General features: G+C 47.7%; 1 protein-coding gene across 3 annotated transcripts in view; it reads left to right on the top strand.

Moving 5' to 3' along the window:
* The window catches only part of ASXL2 (ASXL transcriptional regulator 2), a 218,981-nt gene that overhangs the window by 165,592 nt on the left and 38,089 nt on the right, over nt 1-15,300 (top strand). For all 3 annotated transcript variants that reach the window (XM_045010059.1, XM_045010057.1, XM_045010058.1), the window contains one exon: nt 6,613-6,728. In XM_045010059.1, the coding sequence (XP_044865994.1) occupies nt 6,613-6,728 (116 nt within the window). The remainder of the gene's footprint in view (nt 1-6,612; nt 6,729-15,300) is intronic.

Raw genomic sequence — 15,300 nt, 5'->3', positions numbered from 1 at the left:
GAGCATTGGCCTGCTAAACCCAGGGTTGTGAGTTTAATCCTTGAGGGGGCCACTTAGGGATCTGGGGCAAAAATCAGTACTTGGTCCTGCTAGTGAATGCAGGGGGCAGGACTGAATGTCCTTTCAGTTCTGTGAGATAGGTATATCTCCATATATCAAATATATCACCTCCTGCAAAAGGAGTTGTTCGTGAGAAGGGTCCCTGAAGGGGGAAGGGGTGTGGGAGGGCAGTAGGGAACAGAACTGGATAGGATATCCCACCCCTACCATGCTCAAAACCCAGCAATCTGATGTGATCTGGGACCAAGCATGGTAGAAGCAGGAGAGTGGATTCACAAAGCGGGGGTAAGGATCCAAGTTCAATACTGATGCTCTGTCCTCGGGCACATTTTCAAAAGTTTGGCTTCAGGCCTGGGGGCTCTTTGGCCAAACCCTGGCCTTGGCCTGAGGAGGACTGTGGCGGGCGCCTCTTATTATTTCTGCCCCGTCTCCTGGACGTCTCACCTGGGAGGCCCAGAGTAGAAACAGGTTGGGGCTGAGGCTTAAAAGGCTTTCTTTGGGGTGCAGGGGTGTGGATCCCCAAAGACTTCAAAGTCGCCTGCGAGTCCTTAAGGCTGTGCAGGCAAGAGCCTATATTTTGGGCAAACAGGCCTGCACAGTCAAAGGGGAGTATCCCCAACACCTGCAGCCACGCACTGCACCTCATTGTAATAGCGGTGGCCATGGTCCGAGTCCGCCGTGTCTAACGCGGCCTGGAGAGAGGTTCTTGAGACCACCCTGCCCTCCTCAAGGAGTGCACTAAACTCCCTGCAAAAGTCAGCCGGGAGCAACTCCTGGAATTTTGCCAACGAGCTCCAAGAATTGAAAGCATAGCAGCTGAGTACCGCTGGCTGGTTGGCACTTGAAACTGGAGCCTGCCGGTTGAGTAGACCTTTCAGCCAAAAAGGTCCAGCTTCTTAGCATCCCGTGACTTCTTATGTGGAACTGGGGACTGTGAGCAGTGCCACCTGGTAACACTAGCCTTATGAGCCGGGGAGCGACACCGGTGCTCCTTTGAGGAGTCCTTTCTCGGTGCCGGGACGCTGCACGCCGATGATGCTGGTGCCATCTCTGGTGCTGCCTGGAGGTGGAGGGCCGACTCCATCAGGTGGAGTCCCGCTCTCTCTTAGTCCTGGGTCTAAAGCTCCTGCAAATTTGGCACTTGTCTGTCTGATGGCCTTCTCCTAAGCACTTGAGACGAGCAGCATGCGGATCACCCGTGGGCAAAGGTTTCGCACACCTCTCGCACGTCTTAAACCCCTGTGACCGAGGCATGCCCCGGTGCCTGGGGAAACTAGGGCGGGAGGAAAGCCCCCCAAAGTAAGCCCAACTAACTACAAAATACTATATAACAAACTAATAACTATTTACAACTAAGAAAAGGGAACCACTAGGTAGGCACTTGCGAATGCAAGAGACTGAGCTGCTCCAATGACCGTCACTGGCGGTAAGAAGGAACTGAGCAGGCAGGGGGTCGGCAGGGACCTATATACGCCACCACGAAGGCACCACTCCAGGGGTCTCCACAGCTGACCCGACGACCGAAAACCTTCCGATGATCGTGCACACGGCGCGCGCACACCTATTGGAATGGGGGAGGAATAGCTCAGTGGTTTGAGCATTGGCCTGCTAAACCCAGGGTTGTGAGTTCAATCCTTGAGGGGGCCACTTAGGGATCTGGGGTAAAATCAGTACTTGGTCCTGCTAGTGAAGGCAGGGGGCTGGACTCGATGACCTTTCAAGGTCCCTTCCAGTTCTAGGAGATCGGTATATCTCCAATTATTATTATTATTATTATTATTTTATTTTATTATTAATGCACATGAGCAATCACTCGAAGAAGAATTTAGGTGTTCGTAACTCTGAGGTTTTACTGTAGTGCAAACCAAGTCATTAACGTTTTAAAATCAGATGGCAACTCCACCTGAGGACTTTCCAGTTACATCCATCACTTTTATAATATAATTCCAGAGCTTTTGATTGTTTTTGTAACACTAACTCCAAGTGCTCCAGGAATCTAGTAGCATCACAAAGCACAATTTCTCTGCTCCACATAGGATCATGTTTAAAATGTATAAAATGTAACACTAATGCTAACTAACTCTTGCAAGTTACACAGTGAAAGTAGAGCATTTTTAAGAAGACAAACCACACTGCGTTTATATTCTCTTTAGATACACTCAAGTTTTAGCTGAGCTACGGAAATCTAAAGGAAACAAGCTCAGCTTCTAAAACCTTGTACTTACAGGAATGAGAACTCCCACAGCAGATGCATGCCCGTTAAACTCATTTGTCGGTTTAAGCTTCTGTATGTGTGCTTGTATCTTTTTATTATAGAATCATAGAATCATAGACTTTAAGGTCAGAAGGGACCATTATGATCGTCTAGTCCGACCTCCTGCACAACGCAGGCCACAGAATCACACTCACCCACTCCTGTAACAAATCCCTAACCTATACCTGAGCCACTGAAGTCCTCAAATCGTGGTTTAAAGACTTATACGCATGCATGTCTGTATTGTGTGTTCAGAGAGCCATTTATCCTCACAATTTGATACCCATCACTTAGGGAGCCAGGAGCTAAATTAAACAACTGTGACCTTGCCAACTTTTTTTTAACTCTTCTGTTTACTCTGCAGAATTCATTGTGGTTACAGCTGTTAGTACAGGCACAGCAGAGGGTCCCCATTGCACAGAGAATGTCAGCATTAAAACAATGCAAAAGGTAGTCAGTCGACTCTCCGAGATGAGAATCCACATCCCAGCATATGTGGCGTTTGCTAGTTTAAAGGAACAGAGAGTTTGACATGTAGTTTGTAATTCAGTCTGTGCTTCATACGACTGTGAGAAATTAAAGTGAGGCAAAGCAGTTGCCTCTAGTGGTTTTAGCTATTCTGCTGCACACAAAGCTAGTAGTTTCTGACTTGATTGGTTTCAGAGAGGATGTGGTTTATGTTCCTGCTATTCAAATGTCTCAAAGCGAATAGCAGCCAACTCTGTTTCTGAGTCTATGTGTGAACCTGTGTTTATGTACAAGAGTTGTATGCAAGAATTCAGTCTTTTATACCAGGTCTGGGGCCCAGAGGTTACCTAACCAAGGGCTATTCTTTCAACTTGCTGGCAGACTGAGGAATGTACCAAATTTACAGCTGTCCTCATCTTTAATAAGAGGTGAAGTCTGTGAACACTTTGGATCCCTCATCCAATGTGACTAAGCTTTTCATATCAAGATGGAGGTACAGCTTCCATAAACTCCATGTCGGCATCCCCGCCCCGCCAAGTGCATTGCTGTGCATTTAACAAGATTTAATTTCATTTGCCATCATGTTGCCGATTCACCTGTCTTGGCTAGGTCTGTCTGAAGTTCCTCAGTCCTCTCTAGTCCTGACTAACTTTGTGTCATCTACAGCTTTTGCTACCTCATTACTCACCTCCCTTCCAAATCATTAATAAATATAGTAACAACACCAGACCTAGTATGGAACCTTGAGGAATCCCCACTGTAATCTTTTGCCATCATGAAAATTGACCATTTCGTCCTACTTGTTGCTTTCTGTCTCCTAGCCAGTTTTTGATTCATGACAATACTTTGCCTCTCATCCATGACTACTTAGTTTCTTTAGTGGTAGCCATGTTAGTGTATATCCGCAAAAAGAACGAGGAGTACTAGTGGCACCTTAGAAACTAACAAATTTATTTGGGCATAAGCTTTCGTGGGCTAAAACCCACTTCATCAGATGCATGGAGTGGAAAATACAGTAAGAAGATAGATAGATACACACACACACACACACAGAACATGAAAAGATGGTGTTGCCATACCAACTCTAACGAGACTAATCAATTAAGGTGGGCTATTAGCAGGAGAAAAAAAAACTTTTTTAGTGATAATCAGGATGGCCCATTTCAACCAGTTGACAAGAAGGTGCGAGTAACAGTAGGGGGAAATTAGCATGGGGAAATAGTTTTCAGTTTGTATAATGACCCATCAACTCCCAGTCTTTATTCAAGCCTAATTTAATGGTGTCCAGTTTGCAAATTAATTCCAGTTCTGCAGTTTCTCGTTGGAGTCTGTTTTTGAAGTTTTTTCGATGAAGAATTGTGACTTTTAGGTCTGTAATTGAGTGACCAGGGAGGTTGAAGTGTTCTCCGACTGATTTTTGAATGTTCTAATTCTTGATGTCTGATTTGTGTCCATTTATTCTTTTGCACAGAGACTGTCCAGTTTGGCCAATGTATATGGCAGAGGGGCATTGCTGGCACATGATGACATATATCACATTAGTAGATGTGCAGGTAAACGAGCCCCTGATGGTGTGGCTGATGTGATTAGGTCCTATGATGGTTTCCCTTGAATAGATATGTGGGCAGAGTTGGCAACGGGCTTTGTTGCAAGGATAAGTTCCTGGGTTCGTGTTTTTGGTGTGTGGTGTGTGGTTGCTGGTGAGTATTTGCTTCAGGTTGGGGAGACAGGCCAGTCCTTGCTTACAGACAGCCTCCCAAGAAGCAGTCATATTGTTTCTCTAAACTTTGTCCCATTGTGTCAATTGATCAGTTTATAGGTGAATAGTTGAAGTCCTCCATTATTATCATTTTGTTAGATTTTGTTGCCTCTTTTGATCTCAGCACTGTCCATTTCTTTTTCTTAATCTGGAGGCTTGAATCTGTGGGATCTTTCAGCTAAAGCACTACCGCCCTACCTCTTTGTTTTTCCTGTGTAATTCTTAGTCAGGTATTACAGTATCCTATTGATATTTTTTTCTTTTGGTCATTCCACCATGTTTCTGTAATGCCTATTATATCAAAATCCTTGTTCATTGAAAGGCATTCTAGTTCTTGTATTTTTGCTTTGAGTCTCATATTTGCACGTAGACATTTATAGTTTTTATTTTTGACCAGTTGGCTGTTTTTATTTGACTCTTTAATCTGACACCCTGCTGATTTCACAGAAGTTTTCTGTGGTCTTTTCTTGTCCTTGTTCTGCACCTGTTGTATTTTGCACCCCACCCTTTATTGTATTCATTTATCATTGTATTACCCATGACCTGAACAGATGTTTCTGTATCACTGAAGTGCTCCTTAGCGCCTCATGGCTTTCTCACATCGTTCCAGTGATGGGCACCAATATTCATTCCTGCTCAGAGGCAAAACTCTGAGCAGGAATGAATGAAAGTGAGCACAGAGCAGCATGGTAGGCAATACGGGTGGCTGTCTGCCCTGTAAATGACTTTGACTGTGCTCTCATGGTGATTGCTTTGAGTATCTTGGCCCAAGCAGGCGTACACAAATCACATGATCTGCGGTGATTTAGGTCTCTGGAAATTGTCCCCATCCTGGTTTGTTTGTTGCAGTGAGACCCCTTGCAAAGTCGAAATGACCTGTAGATTGTGGCCTTGTTTCATGTGGGGAGGTGGAATTCCTACAATTATGGAAAACCCTCTTCTGTTCCTGTAGAAGGCATTGCCACTTCAGTACTACTGTGGCCTAGCTGCGGCACTGTACCTGTACCGCTAGAGGGCCCATAGTGTAGAGGGGGCCTGAGAGGGTTACAATAAAGGCTTCTTTTTTTTCTCTCCAGGGCTGTGTATCTTCTTAGGGTGCAGGAGCAAGGTTAGAATCATGTTCTTCCTTTCCTGCTTTAATCTCCATTTAGTCATCAGTGCTCCCCCTCTTAACTCAATGGCGGTGCAGAGTTTATACGCTCATAAGATATGCTGTCATACAACATGATTATAAGACAGTGGTTCCCAGTCGTTTGTGGGCTACTGTACCAGTTTGACCAGACTAAGACATCAATTATACTGGTCAGTACCTGCCACTTTCCTTTCAGTTGTGAATCAGCTAACCCAGCATAATGTTTGAGCTGTGCCAAACTGCCGTCTTGTGGTCTTGAGAGCAGCCCAGGTTCTGTGGGGTTAGAGCACAAATAACCGAATAAGAGATGGGCAGCAGAGGTACTCTAGGGCCCAGCACGGGGGCCCATCAGAAAGGGCTTGGTCCTGCTCCCATTGAAGTCAGTTGCCACCCCTCCATTGCCTTAACCGAGAGTAGAACTGGGCCTGCAGGTAGTGAGGGGAAGTCACAAAACCCTGAGGGGTGAGGACTGATACGTGTAGCACTAGTGTGGGAACCACAGTGTCAAAGAGTGAAAAGAGGCAATTAACTGAGGCTGTGTAGTCCAGTGTTCAGAGCCAAGACGCTGGGAGGAAGGGAGGCTGCGGCCAGACACTGACTAGGTAGGCTAGCTAGTCACTCACCCTCCAAGTGCCTTTGCTACCCCGGTTGGGGAGATGGAGTAAAAAAGCAGAAACCTCTTTGGTGATAATCACCTGCCAGTTTGACAATTGCTGCCCTGTGCTTTCCTGGAGAAATAAACGGAAAACAATCCCCCAGATAAACAGTAACATCTCCTAGCTGTGCAGCATTCACAGACCCAGTGCGGGGCGATGCTGGGGTTGGTCTCTGAGCATGGGAAAGGGTGACTGCTGCCCTGGGGGCATGTAAGGGGTGGATTGTTTTCCCCACAGGCTATATAATTATTTCTGAATTGTTTTTCTCTTTTTATTTCCCTAGTGCCATCTAGACTGTCACAGACATGCTCCCCACCATCAGGCTGCCCGTCTCCTTCCATCCCAGCGGGTAAAGTCATCTCGCCATCCCAGAAGCACAGCAAGAAGGCACTCAAACAGGTAAGTGGGATAGTCTGTGTGATCTAGTTCTGAGGGTACTTCTACACTACCCGCCGGATCGTCGAGTAGCGATCGATCTATCAGGGATCGATTTATCGCGTGTAGATAAATTGATCCCCGATCGCTCTCCCGTTGACTGCTGAACTCCAGCTCGGCGAGAGGCGGAAGCAAAGTCAATGGGAGAGCGGCGGCTGTCAATCCCGCGCCACAAGGACGCGAAGTAAGTGATTCTAAGACCATCTAAGATATGCCGACTTCATCTACGCTATTCTCGTAGCTGAAGTTGCGTATCTTAGATTGACCCCAGCCCCCTCCAGTGTAGACCAGGCCTGAGAGTCTAATAGTGAAGTCACTTTACTAACTTTCGAAGGGAAACTCCAGTCTGCAGGGACACAATTCAGGACCTTTCCTTCTATTTCACAGTAAGCAGTTTCACTGGGAGTGGCTCCTGCTGGAGGTTCTTCAAAATCCTGTACCTTTGTCAGTCTTTATTATACTACAAAATAGCTGGTTGAAATTATTTTTAATTTGTGGGAGGCAGAGACATATTTACTTTACACTTAATCTGTTTTCCACAGTCTGCTCCACAGGCCTTTTAGAGAAGCTCTGTATCAATGGCGGCTCTGGGGGTTTGTTGCATTTTGTTATTCTTCACATCCTAATTGTGTTGCATGCACAAATTCCCCCTGCTTATTCTGTGCATATTTTCACCTACAAGGAATTCCATAGTTCCACAGACAGACTGCGAAGAGCTACAAAAGGATCTCTCAAAACTGGGTGACTGGGCAACAAAATGGCAGATGAAATTTAATGTTGATAAATGAAAAGTAATGCACATTGGAAAGCATAATCCCAACTATACATATAAAATGATGAGGTCTAACTTAGCTGTTACCACTCAAGAAAGATCTTGGAGTCATTGTGAGTAGTTCTCTGAAAACATCCTCAATGTGCAGCGGCAGTCAAAAAAGCTAACAGAATGCTGGGAATAATTAAGAAAAGGATAGATAATAAAAGAACAGAAAATATCATGTTGCCGCTATATAAATCCACGGTACGCTCACATCTTGAATATTGTGTGCAGATGTGGTCGCCCCATCTCAAAAAAGATATATTGGAATTGGAAAAGGGTCAGAAAAGGGCAACAAAAATTATTAGGGGTATTGAACGGCTGCCATATGAGGAGAGATTAAGACTGGGACTTTTCAGCTTGGAAAAGAGATGGCTAAGGGGGAGGTATGATCGAGATCTATAAAATCATGACTGGTATGGAGAAAGTGTATAAGGAAGTGTTGTTTACTACTACTTATAACACAAGAACTAGGAGTCACCAAATGAAAATAATAGTCAGCAGGTTTAAAACAAGCAAAAGGCAGTATTTCTTCACATAATGCACAGTCAACCTGTGGAACTCTTTGCCAGAGGATGTTGTGAAGGTCAAGACCATAAAAGGGTTCAAAAAAGAACTAGATAAATTCATGGAGGATCAGGCCCATCCATAGCTATTAGCCAGAATGGGCAGGAATGGTGTCCCTAGCCTCTGTTTGCCAGAAGCTGGGAATGAGTGACGGGATGGATCACTTGATCATTACCTGTTCTGTTCATTCCCTCTGGGGCACCTGGCATTGGCTACTGTTAGAAGACAGGATACTGGGCTAGATGGACCTTTGGTCTGACCCAGTAGGGCCATTCTTATGTTATAGTTCCTCTGAGTTTGTGTAAGGGTGAGACACAATGTTGGCATTGGGCTCCTGCTGTGGCCAGGGCTGACCTTATGGGTGGGCAACATAGGTGACTGTCCAGGGCATCGTGGTCAAGAGGCTGCAGAAGGACTGTGCCCACCAAGGAGGCAATAAAGGGGGTTGTAGGGCGGAAGCTAGATGCTCACACGCATTCCCTCTCTGCCCTCCTGCCGGCAGCGATACCTGCAGCGCCACCGCCACTCCACCAGCTGCCAGTCTGCCTGCTGTGCAGCTGCTTGCGGAGCAGTACTTAAAGGGTGACAAAGAAAGTTCACCTGGGCACCATCTTCCCTAAGGCCGGCCCTGGCTATGGCATTATGTGTGAGAGAGGACAGGTTACTTCCACTACTTGGGAATGACTCTGTCGTGCGTGTAGAGCAGCGGTTCCTAAACTGTGGGTGAGGACCCCCTTTTAATGGGGTTTCCAGGGCTCGCTTTAGACTTGCAGGGCGCCCAGGGCCGAAGCCCGAGCCCCACCACCCAAGGCTGAAGTCAAAGCCCAAGCCTTGCTGTCCAGGGCCGAAGCCTGAGCTCCACTGCCTGGGGCCAAAACCCAAGCCCTGGGGCTTGGGCTTTGGCCCCCTCCTGCCTGGTTTGGCAGGGCTTGGGCTTTGTCTTTGGACCCCCACCTGGGGCAGTGGGGCCTGGGTGGGCTCAGGCTTCAGTCCCCCGTCCTGAGGTCATGTCATGATTTTTGTTTTCAGAAGGGAGTCGTGGTGCAATGAAGTTTGAGTATTGCTGATGTAGAGTGTCTATCACTTGTGCCCCGTAAGGTGTTGCAGGTTTCTTTCAGACAAAGGACAAGCCGATGCCTCCAGCCAGGTGTCATCAGAGTCGATTGCCAATCGTATGTCACATGTCCATTCATTTGTATTGGAGGGTGCAGGAACAGCTAAATTTGCATTCTAGCAAACACCAGCAGGGAAGCAACCAGCATGGAACTTAACTTCACCACCAGACTCCATGTCTTCTTCCTCACAGCTTGAATGAACTTTACTTTGGGAGGTGTGTTCATCCCACACCAGCCCTGAAGGGGCCAATTAACCTTTATAGTTGCATCTGAAGGGAGGCCAAGGGATTTATACGCACTAGTTGCAGATGAAGCCCAGCTAGGCTAAGGAATATAAAGAGAGGACCTTTGTAATAGCAGAGGGCTACAGAGAGAGAGTCTACAGCCACTCTTTGGGCACAGAGGTGGGATGGGGAAAACTTTGGAGGAGAATGAGCCTTGGGGTCCTCGCCCTGGAAGAATTGTCAATCCCAGAGGAGTTCTGGGGAAAGAAACCCTGGGAAGGCAGGATAGGAAGAATCCCAGGAAAACAGCAACAAGTACACCTTGGTGGCTGGTTACAGATCCCTGGGTTGGAACCCTGTGTAAAGAGAGGGCCTGGATTCCCGTACCAGCACTGGCAAATAGCAAAGGACTGTTGGAGGTGCTGTCCGGAGAGGTGGTCCAACAAGACTTTGATACCCCGGAAGGGAGGACTATATAATGACCTAGCTGGAGGAGTGAGTTGCAAAGAGAGAGCACTGTAGCGATGGAGTGACCATTGGCAGGGTGCGCCATATGGGAAGGAAGCTGCTTTGCAACAACTGGCCAGGAGGAGGCACTCATGTGGTGAGTGGAGCCCGTCATGGGATAACCTTCAGAAGAATCCATTTCAAAAGTTCACTGGACTATAAAAGACAGGACAAGGAACCCCAAGTTATCTTCCACCTACGAAAACAAAGGAACCAAGTACTTTGGACTTTGTGGGAGATCATGACTAAAGGGGTGGTCAGCCATCTTGCTGGAAGAAAGTAGTAAGAATCTGACTTTGAACCAAGACTGTAGTTTTCTTCAGTCTTAGCACTAGAAAACATATTTTACTTGTTTGTTTGTAACCCTTTATAACTTTATTCCTACTTGTTTATTACAATCCTATCTCCTTTTGTTAATAAATCTGTTTTACTTTTAATCTAAACCAAACTGTGCTGTGTTTGAATCAAAGTGATTGTTCACTCCAGTTAAAGTGATAAGTTGTGCATTTTGGCTCTGTAGAGGAGCAAAGCATCTAGGGGGTTGGACTAGATGACCTCCTGAGGTCCCTTCCAACCCTGAGATTCTATGATTCAAACAAACCCGATTCCTCCAGTGCTACCCTACGGTCCTTGGGAGTGTGCACCTCTGCGGTCTTCAGCCGCAGCAGTGTCATCCGCAGTGCATGTTTGGCCCACCTTTCTCTCCTCTGAGGCAACAGGAAAAGGGGATAGCCCTCACAAAGGCTTGGGGGTCAGCCAGTCCAGCCACCCTCCCCCAGAGTCCTCCAAGCAACCATTTTCACTTGGTCCAGAGCACTGTTCCAGCTGTTGCTCCTCGGTCCTCATCTCCCCCTTCGGGGACAGGCTGGCCTGCTTTCACAGGCTTGGGGATCGATCACCACCAACAGCTGGGTCCTAAACATCAGCAGATTGGATTATGCCATCCAATTCCTCTCCACTCCTCCTCCCCATCCTCCCTCGCCATCCCTCTTCAGGAACCCCTCTCGAGATACTGTTCCTTGAGCAGGTCTGCTCTCTGCTGGCTTTGGGAGGGGTGGAGGAGTTTCTGCTGGAACAGCAGGGTCTCAGCTTCTACTCCTGATACTTTCTGGTACCCAAATCCAAGGAAGGCATCCAACCCATCCTCGACTTTCTTGGCCTCAACAAATATATCACGTATATGAAGTTCCAAATGGTGACTGTCAGCTATTCTCCCTGCGTTGTCTCAGAATGACTGGTTTGCTGCTCTGGACCTTCAGGACACCTACTTTCATATGTGATTTTGCCAAGCCACAGAAAGTTCCTTCAATTCATCATGGCGGAACGCCACTTGCAGTGCACAGTGCTTCCATTCGGCCTCTTTTCTGCCCCCGTTTCCTCCCCCCTCCCAGTTTTTAACAAATGTGTGGTCATTGTTATGGCATATCTCACAAATAAGGGAATTCACATTTTCCCATATCTGGATGACTGGTTACTGAAAGGCAGATCGAGAGAGGAAGTTCTTGCTCACATCGGCACCACAGAGTGCTTGCTCAACTGTCTGGGTCTCATTCTAAACACCGAGAAATCAACCTTGGCTCTTGCTCAAAAAATCAAGTTCATTGGGGCCATATTAAATTCCATGATGTCCAAAGGATTTCTGGTGACCAACCATTTCCAGACAGTTCTCCACCTTTGCCTTTATCTACTGTGTCAGCCTTCCATGACAGTTTGGACATATCTGAGGCTCTTCAGCCACATGTCTGCTTGCATGCAGGTGGTCCAGTTTGCAACATTGTGCCTTATTCCCTTCAAATGTGGCTCAGGATGGTTTACTATCCTACTCTTCGCTCTCTAGACAGACTTGTTCATTTTTCTCCACTGGTCCTGGACTTCTGGCAGTGGTGGATGCGTCCAGAGGCGTTCCCTTTATCCAGACCTCACCAACCAAGTTGATTGTTACCAACACCTCCTTGATATGTTGGAGGGCACACTGATCAGAGCAGGAGGCCTCACTCCATATAAATGTGCTGGAACTTCAGGCCATCTCTAATGCACGTCACGCTTTTTGGGACAGTATCAGAGTCTCAGTAGTTCACGTACCTACTGACAATATCACCATAATGTAGTATGTGTACAAACAAGGGGGAACACGCTCCAGGTTGCTCTGCCTAGAGGCGATCAAGCTGTGGCAGTTCTGCATCAAGGAGAACATTACTCCAATAGCCATTCACTTACTCCGGGTTCAGAATCATCCTGCAGACCATCTCAGCCGATATTTTCCTGAGTTGCAAGTGGTCTCTAAAGACAAGTGTCCCCCAGGTCATCTTCATAGTTTGGGGCATCCCAATGATCAACCTGTTTTCTTCAAGGGACAACAGAAAATTTTGTCTGTTTGGCTCTCGAGGTGGCATCAGTCCAGGCTCCCTGTCCAGAGCTTTCCACCTCAGCTGGCAGTCAGCTCTCCTCTGTGTCTTTCCACTAATCCCAGTCATCCTTCAGGTTATCCTCAGGCTCAGGGCGAATCGGGCCAGTTTCATTCTCTTTGCCCTGGCCAAGACAGTGCTGGTTCTCCGACCTTCTTGTACTGTCTGTTCAGCCTCCCATACTGCTTCTTCCCCATCCCAACTCTGTCAGAACCAAGGCCTCACCTCGTGTCCTGTACTCAGCTTCCAGCATCTCACGTAGTGGCTGCGGCATGGCTGAATGAGGAAGAGCAGTATTTGTCCAATAAGTCCTCCTTAACAGTAGAAAGTCCTCCACCAGGATGGCCTGTTGAGTGAAATGGAAGCCATTTTTTGTGTGATCATTAGCTGTGGAATCCAATCAATGTTGGCCTCTATCCAGGACATTTTGGACTAACTGCTGCACCTTCAGTCATTGGGGCTTGCATTTAGTTCACTGAAACTGCATCTGGCGGTGATATCAGCATTTAAGCTCCTCCCTCCCCCGTTCAGGGAAAATCAGTCTTCTCCAATATCATAGTAGCAAGATTCAAGTCTACATCCTCTGGTCAGTTCCTCTGTGGGACCTTAACTCAGTCCTAGCGGCCTAATGGGACCTACAGTTGAGCCCCTTGCATCTTGTCCCTTTCCGCTTTTGTGTCAGAAAACTGCATTCCTGGTAGCGATAACATCCACAAGGAGAGTGTGAGAGTTGCAGGCTCTTACGGCAGAGCCTCCTTATACACAATTCTCCAAAGACAAAGTGACCTTATGACCTCATCCAAAATTTTTGTCTAAAGTGGGTTGTCAGTGTTCTTTCTTAAGTCACATTCCTCTCCAGGGGAGCAGTGTCTCCCTACCTTAGATGTCAAGTGATGTCTCGCCTCTTATCTGGACAGGACTAAACCATTTTGAGCTTCGCCTTATTTGTCATATGCAGATCGCATGAAGGTTCAAGCAGTCTCTTCATAGACAGTATCCAAATGGATATCATCTTGCATCTAAAGTGCATATGAAATAGCTTTGGCTACACACTTTCCGTTGGTACGAGCTTATTCTACGAGGGCACAAGAAACGTCCATAGCGTTCCTCAGTGACATTTCCATATTGGGCATTTGCAAAGCTACTATGTGGCCGTTGATACATGTGTTCACAAACCATTATGCCATAACCACATCTTCCAGAGCAGATGCTGGCTTTGGGAGAGTGGTTCTGCAGTCCTTGTTTAGGTAGAGTCCAAACCCCACCTCCTGGGGAGAGTACTGCTTGTGAATCACCTAAGTGGAATATACTTCTGCATTTACTCAACAGTTACTTACTGGAACTGTGGTTCTTCGAGATGTGATGCTGACGAGGGAGGAGGCTAATTGCTGATATCACACGTGTATTCCCGTCTGCATAGGAGTCTCGTTTCTGGACGTTTGGTACAAAGGAACTGAGGGAGGATCAAGGTAGCTGGGGAGGGGCTACGATCACTGCCCCTCTAAGTGGAATACATGTTGTGCACTTGTTGCTTTTTAGGCCCAGCTGTACATCCCATGAGAGAGAGCTGTGTTAAGATGCTGCCTGTGATATCTGTGAGCGGCACAAGCGGGTGCTAGAGAGATTTTTCTGTCTGCAGCAGGGTGGTGGGGAGGGGGGATGTGTAGAGAGTGGGGAGAAGTATGGGAGGTCAGAGATCAGGATGATGGGGGTGACAGACACCCCCCTTTCCCTGCACTCAGAGCTGCTTTTTTACACACATACTCTCTCTCCCTTCCTTCCTTCCTGCCAGAGTCAATATCTGCTGAAGATGAGTTGATAAACCCAGGCTTCGTTATAAGCAATCCCTGCCTCCCCAGCACCCCCAAAATCATAGATTTCCAGGCCAGAAGGGACCATTGTGATCATCTAGTCTGACCTCCTGTATAGCACAGGTCATAGAGCTGCCCCACAATAAGTCCAGGGCTGGAGAATCCACCACGACCTTGGTAAATTGTTCTAATGGTTAATTACTTTCACTGTTAAAAATCTATGCCTTATTTCTAGTCTGAATGTGTCTACCACCAATTTCCCACCACAACTGCCCCATCCTTTTGGCTTCTTGCTGCTTCCCCCACTGTCCAGGTCTCTGCTTCCACACTCCCTCCACGCTCCCTCTCCATAGGTACCTGCTTTCCCTCCAACTTGTCCACTTTTCACCATGGCAGACCTCGCCCTCTTCCCCCATACGTCCCCGCCTCTCGGGCTCCTCACCCAGGGCAGAGGGAGGTGGAGGGTCCAGGCCGACTCCACACAGCTCTTACCCCGTGCTGGCTCTGGCCGAGAGACGGGTCTTGGAGCTGCAGCCCGGCCACGGTAAGAGCTGTGGGGAGCCGCGCAGAACCTTCACCTGCCTGCGATGCGGGGTGGCCCAAGCAGCCCCTGGCCCGTGTCCCTGCCCCCCAGACTTCCCGCCCAAGCCAGGGGGAGGTTCCACGCAGCTCCCCACAGCTGCCTGCACAGTTTTACCCTGGCTGGGCTGCACCCACCACTCCCAGGAGGAAACGTAAGGTAGGGGTGGTTGGTGATTCCCTTCTAAGGAGGAACGGAAGCAACCTTCTGCCAGCCTGACATGGCATCCCAGGAGGTGTGCTGCCTGCCAGGAGCCCATATGGGGGGGGAGGGATAGCTCAGTGGTCTGACCATTAGCCTACTAAACCCAGGATTGTGAGTTCAATCCTTGAGGGGGCCATTTAGGGATCTGGGGCAAAAAACTGTGTGGGGATTGGTCCTGCTTTGAGCAGAGGGTTGGAGTAGATGACCTCCTGAGGTCCCTTCTAACCCTGGTATTCTATGGATTCTATGATATCCAAGATGTTACAGAGGGATTGTTGAGGATCATCCGGCCCTCTGACTACTACCCCA

Source organism: Mauremys mutica, chromosome 3 (genome assembly GCF_020497125.1).
Source record: "Mauremys mutica isolate MM-2020 ecotype Southern chromosome 3, ASM2049712v1, whole genome shotgun sequence".
Taxonomy (NCBI): Eukaryota; Metazoa; Chordata; order Testudines; family Geoemydidae; genus Mauremys; species Mauremys mutica.
The sequence above is the reverse complement of the archived record's forward strand: the minus strand, read 5'-3'. Positions and strand labels throughout refer to the sequence as shown.